This window comes from Moschus berezovskii, chromosome 14 (assembly GCF_049115385.1).
Source record: "Moschus berezovskii isolate FMDL1 chromosome 14, NW_MosBer_1.0, whole genome shotgun sequence".
NCBI lineage: Eukaryota > Metazoa > Chordata > Mammalia > Artiodactyla > Moschidae > Moschus > Moschus berezovskii.
The window spans coordinates 54013309-54025524 of NC_142473.1; the positions used below are offsets into that span (position 1 = coordinate 54013309).

Sequence of the window (12216 nt, forward strand, 5' to 3'; positions counted from 1 at the left end):
GTAAAGAATTACACAGAGCACAATGATAGGATGGCAAGGTGATGGTTGAGTTAGGCGTTTCCCTTTCTCTCTCTTTCCCATTTTTATGATTTTTCTAATTTATTTTAATCTAACATGTATAAAAGAGTGGTTAGATACACCCATGTGAAGAGCTGACTTGTTGAAAAAGACCCTGATGCTGGGAAAGATTGAGAGCAGGAGGAGACAGGGATGACAGAGGATGAGATGGTTGGATGGCATCATCGATTCAATGGACATGAGTTTGAGCAAACTCCAGAAGACAGTGAAGGACAAGGGAAATCTGGCAAGCTTCAATCCATGGGTTTGCAAAGAGTTGAACATGACATAGAGACAGAACAATGACAAAAATACACCCACAGGCATAATGAAAAAGCAATTTGTTTCTTTAGGCAAAATTGACTTTTATGTAGAAAAAAAGGACAGGGGTTGATGTAGCTCTTACTATGACTCATTTCCGTTTGGAGACAAAGTTTAAAATGTTTATTCCTCATTCCATAAATGTGGGCTTGTGATTTATAAACATACCATCAGGGGAAAATATAGCTCATTTTAAGTTTTAATTTAGGAAAGATATGTGTATTTATTAACATATGATAAGCGATTTCCCATTCAGAGCATTTTCTTTTTTTTTTGTAAAATTTTTATTTAATAAATGGTACAAAGCACAATGCCAAAAACATTAGCAGTTAAAATTTCACCAAAAGAAAAAAAAAATACTATAGAATACATAGTTGTAAAAAGCTACATTAAGTTATTTTACAACTGCCTCAGGCTGCAAAAAGAAAAAAAACCCAATGCCATACCTAAGTTATCCCTCTCTCAAAATAATGCCATTTATGTTATAAACCATGAGCACCCCATCAAAAGACAGGAACTGCTTTTGTTAATTCATATATATATATATATATGACTGTATCACCATTTTCTAATCACTCAGCCACTCCAGTACTCTTGCCTAGAAAACCTCATGGATGGAGGAGCCTGGTGGGCTGCAGTCCGTGGGGTCGCTAAGGGTCGGACACGACTGAGCGACTTCACTTTCACTTTTAACTTTCACACATTGGAGAAGGAAATGGTAACCCACTCCAATGTTCTTGCCTGGAGAATCCCAGGGAAGGGGGAGCCTGGTGGGCTTCCGTCTATGGGGTCACACAGAGTCGGACACGACTGAAGTGACTTAGCAGCAGCAGCAGCAGCAGCACTCATAATTCCCAGACTTCTCAAAAATAATGTGTTTGTGACTCAATTAGTCTCTTTGGAAGGTAGGCTCCTCATCCAACAGTAGTCGTCTTCTGATGCCATCGTTGTCGACCAGCCCTCCACCAACTCCTTGTGTATTTTCAAGGTGGGAGTCTCCCCGATCTGGATCTGTTTCCTGTCCTGTATATGCTGCACAATGGCTGTTGTGAGAATCAGCCCCCTCTCTGATGTGTCCTGCACTGACTACTTCTATGAAGCATGTATTTCTTCCTGACCCTGCTAGCTTTCATGGTGAATACCCTCTTACTCTCACCTGATCTTAGATGCTATCCATTTTATTGGTTCTAAACACACAAAATCAACTAGTGTAACTGCTTCTGCTCCACCAGGTCTGCTTTATCCATACTCTGTCAGTCAGGGTGGGCCATGTGCCATCTAGTACTGGATGTCTCCATATGCTTCCCACCCCACCATTTCATTGTATTCCAGTAATTGGCAGTCAAGCTGGGAACAGCTGTAATAATAAAAGCATTGTAGGAGTGAACCCCCTTGGCTCCATGTTCTTCTGATTGATATTTTACCTCAACCAAATCATCCCTTAGACCTACTGTAAGCATGTGGCCATGCTGAAACTGATGTATGCTGATGCCAGACCATATCTATGATCTTCTCTGTGATTGAATTTGATATATATGTCATCACAACACCATATGTTATGATATTCCAGGCTATTCTCTAGCTACCCTATGGAGAAGCCCTGCCCAAGGCATGTGGCCTATGCCCCTAATACTCATGTCATCCATTTGCTGTGTGTCTCAGGGACTCTACTTCTTCCTTTGCGTTAGCTACCATAATTACTCTAATGCAGTTACTACCACATATACAATTGCTATAATATGATTGATTCCTTCTTAAATATAGAGATACACTTTAATTTTTAATACTTGTGTACCCATTTATTTAAATACCCAGTTAGATTCTTTAAACATTTAAATATGATAAATTGATTGTTATGCTATATATGTAAGCTTCTTAAATGTTTCTCTACATTGGGTGTAGCTACAAACCTGTCTGGTCCACAGTAGGTAATAAATATTATTTATATTGAATCAATATGAACATATCCAGTGTGAATTTGCCTTAAAAAAATACATTTTACCTTCAAAGAAAAGTTGTTTCCATTTAAAAAGTAAATTGATATACTGATAAAATCTATGATAATCTAGCATGTGTAACTCAATTCTGGATCCAAGGATTTAAAAAATAGTTAAAATTTGATATTAGCATTTTTTCAGAGATACTTATTTTAATAATGGTAGGCTGCAGTCCGTGGGGTTGCTAAGGGTCGGACACGACTGAGCGACTTCACTTTCTCTTTTCACTTTCATACATTGGAGAAGGAAATGGCAACCCACTCCAGTGTTATTGCCTGGAGAATCCCAGGGATGGGGGAGCCTGGTGGGCTTCCGTCTATGGGGTCACACAGAGTCGGACATGACTGAAGTGACTTAGCAGCAGCAGCAGCAGCAGAAAAAAAGAATATACTAGCTGACCCCCAGAAACACTTTATTTCCCGGAGAGGAAAATTAAGAGAATTAGTCTTTTTTGAAAATTCATCCAAATGAACTATAAAGTAAGAGAGAAGGCTTCAGAAACATACATGCATTCATGCATTCATGAATCTAAAATCCTGATCAGAAACTTTTCAGAAAGGTCACACAGGTGCATAATATTTCTTCTCAGTTATATACATTCAACATCACATTTCCCTCATTCACACTAGCAGGCATTGTTCTTTATCAGACTTCTGACCCAATAACTGTTTCACAGGAATTCAGAAAAGCCCTTTACTGTCACAGATGCACTAATAGAAAAGTATTTTCAAAATCACAGCGAGAAATAGAATTTTAATCTCTGCCTTGCAGCTTGATGGCCAACTCATGCATTAGGTAAGACCAGAGCAAATACAGAGACACAGTTAAAAGCACATAGCTGTGGTCTGGTCTCCTGTCTGTAGTCAATCATCCACTCATTCAACAATTGCTCAATATTGAATCCTTGGGCTTCCCAGATGGCACTGTGGTAAAGAATCCGCCTGCCAGACAGGATACATGGGTTCGATCTGTAGGTCGGGAAGATCCCATAGAGAAGGAATGACCACCCACTCCAGTATTCTTGCCTGGGAAATCCCATGAAAAGAGGAGCCTGGCAGTCTGTGAGGTTGCAAAGAGACTTAGCAACACATACACATTGAATTCCTTGTTTACTTAATGGGGGCAGGGGTCAACAAAATACTTAATCACTTTATTGAATTAAATCACACTGAACTTACTGAGAAAGTATCTACTCTTACCCTGGTATTAAGCACGACTCTTATCTTCTTAACCCTTAAAAATTCTTAAACCCGTACTGGCCCCTTATCCAAAGTGCATGATAAATTTATGCTGCTCTGCTCTTTGGCATTCCAACTGTTCCGTGGATGCTGGTCTGTAGTTGACTCTACCAAGTGCTGAAAAGAGTAATAACCAAGGCAATGAGGTGACTGATGTCCCTTTGGACACACACGCAGACACTTTTCCTCTACACCCATCATCCATCAAGTCACACATAGAAAAATAAGCAGATGAATTGGGAAGACAACACCACTACTGATAAATTCTGTGTGCCTGAGCCTCGGCCTCCTAGAAGCCTCTCCCCCTACTTAAATAGTGCACATAATTGCATCCCAAAACTCTAGCCACTAAAACCCTGGATTCCTTTCAAAAATCAGTGAAAGATTACCCCACAGAGGGAGCACATCAAGGTCTTATCATCTTTCTTGTTATAGCCTGTTCCACTCAAAAAATAAGTATCTGTTAGGACACTTGTTTGGAGAAAGTAGAGGGAATAAAGAAGATTGAGAAAGGATAGGATCACAGTGTCTTTTCTTCAGGAATTGTCTGCAGTGTGCCTGTGAAGTATTCTAGGGGTAGAATTCTATGTCCAGCTCTACTTGGACTGTGACATGAACCGTGTCTTCTGCATTTACTTGCAACATGATATCCAGGAAGAGCATCAGCCCAAGTCCTCAGTTTTATTCTACCTTGCTCGATAATCAGACAGAATGAGTAGATTCTTAAAATGAATAAGCCCCTTGTAATAGTGAACTTGGGCAAGTAGCGACAGGATGAACAAACACTTTCTTACTCATTCTGACAATTCTGCATAGCATAAGTGCATGCATATTGCATTTTAAAAAAAATTCCTTTCTACCAGGAGAAAGAAATAAATGAATGGGGTGAAGAAACAAATCAGCTGTTGTCATTTTCAAATTACGATAAGAACAACATTTTCCACAGTTTTATTCCATATCAGACCACACCAAATAGTTCATATACAATATATAATATACATAGAGTATACAGAAACTTTATTTAATCCACAACTAGAATATTTTCAATATTCCAAATGTAATTACAAAAATATCAGTTTTTGCCAAGTTCTATCCAAATAAGTCTCCCATTCATTGAGCATTATCCATGTGACAAACACTATGTTGTGTTGTACAGACTTTGTCTCAAGTCATTTTCACAATATTATTATATTATTATCCACATTTTATCAATGAGACAAGTACATACCCAATGTCACAAACTAGTGATGACAGAGTTAAGATTTAAATATCAATCAGTCAGATTCCAAAAAGGTTATACTTTCAGTATGAACTTGTGTAGAAAGTGATAGCAAAAAGGAAAATTATATTATTTATATTTGTTGTTATACATCTGAAGTATGCGCTCCTTCAAATGTGTTGAGGAGCAATAATTTAGTGGAAAAGTATTTAAGGTTAGGGTTACATGCCACAATTTACCAGCTGCATAAATTTGAATTAATTGCTTTAACACACTAGGACTTCACTTTCCTCTTCTGTTAAATTAGAATAATAATTATAAATAAATTATATAGTGTTATTTTGTAGATTAAATTATATAATTAAATATGAAATATCCTTTCTAAACTGTGTATTTATTAGCAAATGTTACATTTTAAATGATTCATATAATTGATTTTTTCTTGGCATTTTTAGCCTCATCTCCAAATAGAATCATCCAAGTGTCAAGAAAAGATGATTAAAAAGGAGAGATCTTAGCTTTAGGTGCCAAAAGCATTGTAACTATTTGCCAACAGCAGAAAAGGCATTTGGGCACCAGTGGAGTAACATTCACTCACACTGCCTTGTGCGTGAGTTCTGAATTAGTATTTTCATACTGCTTAACAAATTACCATAAATCAGTATAAATTCAGTGGCTTAAAATACCACAAATGTATTATCTTACAGTTTGGAGGTCAAGTTCTAAAATAAATGTTGTGGGGCAAAAAAATCAAGGTTTCAGCAGAATTGTATTCTTTCTGGAGGCTCTAGGGAAAAATCTGTTTCTTTGCCTTTTCCAGTTTCTAGAGCTTGTCTGCATTCCTTAGCTTGCGTCCCCTTCCTTACAGATCTCCAAACTCTCCTTCCATAGTCCCATGTCCTACTCCAACTCTGAGCTTCGTGCCTCCTTCTTATAAAAACCTTTGTGATTACACCAAGTGCACCTAGATAATCCAGGCTAGTCTCCCCATCTCAAAATATTTAATTCAAAATAGTTTAAGTAGGGACTTCCCTCGTGTCTCAGACAATAAAGAATCCCCATGCAATGCAGGAGACCTGGGTTCGGTCCTGGATGAGGAAGATCCCCTGGAGGAGGGCATGGCAACCCACTCCAGCAACCTTGCTTGGAAAATTCCATGGACAGAGGAGTCTGGTGGGCTATAGTTCATGAGGTTGCAAAGAATTGGACATAACTGAGTGACTACCACTTTTCACTCTCCCTGGTGGTCCAGTGGCTAAGACTCTACATTCCCAATGTAGGGGGCCCAGGTTCAATCCCTGGTCAGGGAACTAGATCCCACCTACTTCAACTAAAGATCTCACATAGTTACTGAGAAGATCCTGTGTGCCACAGGGAAAATCGAAGATCCTACATGCTACAACTAAGACCTAGCACAGCCAAATAAAAATAAAAAATGGGATTAAGTACATGTAATGTATCTGCTTCCCCCTTTATTAGATGTCACTGTCAGAACAGGTCAGAACACAGTAAATACTCATCATAATTACTTAAATAAATTTGTCAGTGAAAACATCCACAAATGTATGAATTAATTAAGCCATAAAGTACAGTACATAGTAGCTGCTCAAAAATTATAGTTTGGCATTTCAGAACATGCCAAAAAATTCTATTTATTGAAGACTTGTTTTTGCGGTTTCTTTCAGTCTTTTTTGTTCCTTTTAATCCCTCCTTAAATCATTGAAATAATATTTACTAGTGCTTACTTCTTTCTGTCCATGATTTTTTTTCTTTAAATGCAGAATGCAAGGAATGAAATGCTAAAGTAAGAATATCAGATGATACATGTAATGAGTCCTGCCTGTGCAGTCCTGTGTTGATACTCAGTTATGTCACTTCCATCTCTTTCCCCTTCCAAGGGTGTCATTTATAGCAGGAAAGCTGTGGTTAATGTCTGTGCAAAAACGTTACACTCAAGAGGTTTTCCTCAAGTGTATCAAGTGCCTGAAAAAATTCATGGGTTACGAGGCTCCTCTGGGGCCAGGGATTCTGCTCTTGGCAGGGCTGTCATTTGGGAAAAGCTATTTAAATGGCTATTTGCTCCTGCTTGAAAAGGCTGAAATTGTAGATTCTCCCCAGCCAAGTGCCCCAGAAAGCAGTTCCATCAGTCAGGAGTTTTCACTTATCTCTTTGATGAGGTGATTCATGGGGTCGCAAATAGTCGGACACGACTGAGTGACTGAACTGAATTGAACTGAACTGTAAAGGCAGGGAACTTTTTCCTCCAGCGAATAGCAGGTAAGGAGACGACAAAAAGAGACGTTGTGGGCGAGAAGCACCAAGGTCACAGAGAGGTAGGGGAAGCTGGACTAGAAATAGGAAAGAGAGAGAAATCTTTCTTTCCTGCCTCTCTCTAGGCTTGGGGAAAGAGTGGGGAAGGGGGTGGAAATGGGAGTGAGGGGAAAAAGAAATCCTCCAGCAGCTCTAAAAGTTTAAAATACAAGTATTGACACTTTCCCTGAAACTCAGAATCATGAAACTTCTTTTTAGCATCATTTATGTTGGGATGGGAGGTCATAGCAAGGATAGCAACTGCTAAAGACCAGCACTATAGGGACGGGAGTGAAAAAGTTAAGGGGACAGCAAAAAATTTAGAATTATGATAAATAATGTTTTAATGCAGTATTTTAATCTAATCTAATCTAAATTTTTAGTCCATGATCAATAAAACATCAAAGTTTTAAATAAAATCCTGTACCATGCCAAGTCATATTACAGTTTAGGGCAAAATAAAAAAAATGTGAACCCTTAGTTGTAATGAAAGCAAAGATCAATAATATATTTTTAAACCTACATTTTTGCTTACCTCATTTTCTTTTCTTTTTGGCCATACTGCGTGGCCTGTGGGATCTTAGTTCCCCAGCCGGGGATCTAGGGATCAAACCCCAGTACCCCTGCATTGGAAGCATGGAATCTTAACCATTGGACCACCAGGGAAGTCCCACTTACCTCATTTTCAGTTGAGAAAATTGCCATATTGGAGATATGTGAGAATTATAAATAATTTATAATTAGCTGAAGTAAAATTATAATTCTATTGTTATAAATAAAATATTTAAATTTAAAATAATTTTGTGACATTTAATACAATTCTTTTCAAATGTCAACATTTTCAAGTTATGTTAATGTTACGAAAAACATTAAGTATCAAAAAATGCATAAAAACATGTACATAGTGATATACATTTTTCATTTTGCTTTGGACTCCAATGTGGTTTGACACAGCTCTGGTTCAGAATTTTGATGTTCTGTTTGTCATGGATATTGTTGCATTGGTTTTGACTTTTTAAAATATTGCATAAAAATGTTATCTATCTAATTGCTGTGAGCACCATCCTTATATTCCATTCCCAAGGCAAATGTCTTACTTCCCTCACCCTAGTTTCAGTCCTGCTGTTTATAGCATATGCTAAGTATGACAGAGTAGGAAAAATGACAGGTTTGAGTCAGACTTGTCTTTTACTTGTTTAATGGGTTAATTTAATCTCGAGGAAACTTATCTGTAAAATAAAGATGATAGATAAAAGTTACCTCTAATTCTGTAGGGACTACATGAGATATAATAATTAGAACAATTATCAGAATATCTGACGAGAGTAGTTTTGACTCAATGAAATGTATCTTTGCAGGAACTAAGTGAAGGAGAATACCATTTTGCTCAGGCCACCATGCTGTCCTTTGGTAATTCCACTTCCCCAACTTTCTTCTTGACTGGAGTTCCAGGGCTAGAAGCTCTTCACATCTGGTTTTCTATCCCCTTTTGCTGCCTTTGTGTGATTGCCCTCTTGGGGAATGGCACCATCCTGTATGTAGTGATCACAAACTCTAGCCTCCATGAGCCCATGTACTACTTCCTCTCCATGCTCTCCACCACCGACATTGGCATCACTATTTCCTCTCTTCCCACAACACTTGGTGTTCTCTGGTTCAATGCCAGGGTCATCAGCCTGGAAGCTTGCATTCTGCAGATGTTCTTTCTGCATGGATTCACCCTCATGGAATCTTCTGTGCTTTTGGCCATGGCTTTTGACCGCTTTGTTGCCATCTGCAATCCCCTAAGATATGCTATGATTCTAACCAACTCTAGAATCATCAAAGCTGGTATGGTAATTTTTGTACGAATGCTGGTCAATCTCATGCCCTTGCTCCTGCTCCTTAAGAGGTTATCCTTCTGTGGTCCTAATGTGCTTTCTCACTCCTATTGCTACCACCCTGATGTGATTAAGTGTTCTTGCTCAAGTATCAAGGTCAACAGCATCTGTGGTTTAGTTGCTCTCATTCTGACCTCAGGGATAGATATTCCCTGCATTTTCCTCTCCTACATGCTGATCATCAAGTCTATCCTTAGCATCGCTTCCCCAGAGGAAAGGCAAAAGGCTTTTGGCACTTGTATCTCTCACATTGGTGCTGTTGCCATCTTCTACATCCCCTGGGTCATCTTGGCTTTGGTACATCGGTTTGGGCATAGTGCTCCTCCATATGTCCATACTCTAATGTCAACTCTCCATTTTCTATTTCCCCCAGTGCTGAACCCTATTATATATAGTGTGAAGACCAAAAAAATCCGTAAAGCTTTCTACAAACTATTTCCAAACACAGAGTAGTGAATCTGATCATGCAATGTCCTAAATAGAAATAACCTTACTTTCTTCCTCCCTTCCTTCAACATTTTATTGTGAGTAACACTACACTTTTCCTTAGTGGTGGTGATACAAGTTTATATAAGAAACATCCTTGCCCTCTATAGTCTAGTTTATATAGTCTAGTGTCAGGGACTTAAAGTTAAATATATATAATAATGGCAGTGAATAGGAATGTTACCATAGAATTATATCTAGAAGGCTATATGATACTGAAGAAAAATCTCGATCAAATTGCAGATTCAAAGAATTGTTTGAAGAGCTAACTACTTGAACTGAGAATAATATGTAACATGTAAAAATGTAAGGATCTTCCAGGCCCAGGGCACAGGTCTCTGAAGTCAATGAAATATGACATAGCCTGATACACCAAGGATTGTACATGGTTACTATAGCTGGAGTAAGGAATGTGTGAGACAGTGAAAGGAGTAAGAGAGGTTGTATGTGAGGTTATAAAATAATCTCTGTGACTGGTAAAGTGACAGTATGAAAGCTTGATGAACAATCAACTGGAATTGGAAGTTTTATTAGATTCTCTTCTAAAAAACATCCATGATGCCCTGGGGGGGGGGGAATTCTCTTTTTATTCTTCTGATTTGAGGGAATCTAAGAAACGTTAATCTTCAATCCCTTAATGTCATATAAATGTATCTTTTGTCCTGGTTTAAACATAGGGATTCTATAGTTCTGGTATTATGATCTACTATTGCTGAACTTGAATTCTAAAATTTCTAGCACCAGCTCTAATTCTTAAGTACTCAAGGATAGATAATGAAGATTACAAGACTCTAAGAGAGAAGATCCTGTGGAAAAGGAAATGGCAACTCACTCCAGTATTCTAGCCTGGGAAATCCCATGGGCTTTGGAGCCTGGTGGACTACACTCCATGGGATCACAAAGAGTTGGACATGACTGAGCAACTAACACACAAAGGAAAAGACAGAAATGGTAGCAAAATTTAGTGCTTTCCTGTCTCTTCTGACAATATCATTTCCAAATACATCCTCTTTCAGGACTGATCTCCTTTAGGATGAACTGGTTGGATCTCCTTGCAGTACAAGGGACTCTCAAGAGTCTTCAACACCACAGTTCAAATCACATCCCCTTTACCCACTCACAAAAATCTTCTGACATAAGATTAGCTTGCCAGGCTCCTCTGTCCATGGAATTCTCCAGGCAGGAATACTGGAGTGGGTAAACATTCTCTTCTCCAAGGAAATCTTCCTGACCCAGGGATTGAACTCATCTTCTGCATTGCAAGCAGATTCTTTCCCATTTGAGACACAAGGCAGGCTCTAAGATATACAAAAGAAGGATCAGAATTGGGTAAAGAGTATGAGATAATGCACTGAAGGAAAGATATTTTGTGCCTTATTTCATATCTTGTAGAAATATTTACATCTTCAGGTGACTGGATTTAGAAGTGTAATAGCATTTCTGAGCTTTTTGTAAACAGTATTAATTTTTTCCTTTGTCATCTTCCCCTGAAATTTAGTAAAACTGAACAAACAATGGTAGAAAAGTGATGTTAGTAAAGTTGTAATATTAATTATGTACATACAACAGTTCTTTTGTTATTACCTTGCAGGTTCTATTATGCCTTACTTTACTTCCACCCTCCACAAATGAAGTCTTACCCTTTTGTTTTTCTTCTGTTATAAAGTCTTTATATATTTCCTCTTCTTGCCATTTTCTTCTCCAACAAATAAAAAATGGAGATAAAGCTGAAACTGGCCTTACAGAGAAATTTTAGTAGAAAAAGAGTATTGTTATTTAGTCACTGTCATGTCCAACTCTTTTGCAACCCCGTGGACTTTATAGCCCACTAGGCTCCTCTATCCATGGGATTTAGAACACTGGAGTGGGTTGCCATTTCCTCCTCCAGGGGATCTTCCTGACCCAGGGATCAAACCTTCATCTCCTGCATTGGTAGATGAATTGTTTACCACTAGGGAAGCCCAGAAAATGAGTGTAATAGGAAATAAAAGAAAGTCTGAAAACAAGTTAGTGAAGTATTTAGCTCCAGAATTTAGAAAAATAAGAAGAATACCTCTTCCCCCAAAAAAAACCCCAGAAAATGAAATAAAGTAATAAATGTTAGTGCAAAAAGGTTTATTTAAAAACTATTAACTAATAAATAAGATTAAAAAGATAAAAGTTAACTCATTAGAAAGACTAGTAAACTTGACTGGAAAGAATGATCAATTATAGTTGAGGAAAAGCATAAAAAATCAAAATTAGGAATGAGAAAATGACATCATTACTAATCCAACAGACAGTTTTGAATATGTAAAAGAAAAAAATTTTTAAAACCTGGGTACAAATTTTTGAAAATTCAGATAAGATGTGAAAATATCTAAAAAAAGCACAGTTTGGAATAGTAATAAAAGAAAAAAAGGCTCAATAAACCCATAATTATCAAATACATTATATTCATGTGTACAAACCAACACAAAGACATAAAAGTAGGAGGGAAGAAAGATAAAAGGAAAAAAATGAAGCAAGGAATGGAGGGAGCGAGAAAAAGGAAGGAAGAGAAGGACAGTAGGAAGGGAGACAGACAGAACGAAAACACAGAGCAATTTGCTTTTCTTTCCAAACTATAGGCTCCAGCTTCACAAACTCTTTGAGAGAACAGGAAAATAAGGAACACTTCCTAATGAGTTTTATAAAGCCAATTTTATTCAACATTGCAAAGAAGGACC

General features: G+C 37.8%; 1 protein-coding gene and 1 non-coding gene across 2 annotated transcripts; both read left to right on the top strand.

Moving 5' to 3' along the window:
* Positions 1–6069: 6069 nt before the first annotated feature.
* On the top strand, positions 6070–6142 carry TRNAG-CCC (transfer RNA glycine (anticodon CCC)). The gene has a single exon. It is a non-coding gene; the product is annotated as a tRNA-Gly (tRNA).
* A 2397-nt stretch (positions 6143–8539) lies between these two features.
* LOC129553984 (olfactory receptor 51F1-like) lies at positions 8540–9475 on the top strand. Its single transcript, XM_055422647.2, has one exon. It carries the CDS (start codon positions 8540–8542, stop codon positions 9473–9475), a length of 936 nt encoding a protein of 311 aa, XP_055278622.2.
* Positions 9476–12216: the final 2741 nt, after the last annotated feature.

Coding starts and splice junctions, on each gene's coding strand:
- LOC129553984 (XM_055422647.2), top strand. CDS start 8,540: ATGCTGTCCTTTGGTAATTCCACTTCCCCAACTTTCTTCTTGACTGGA.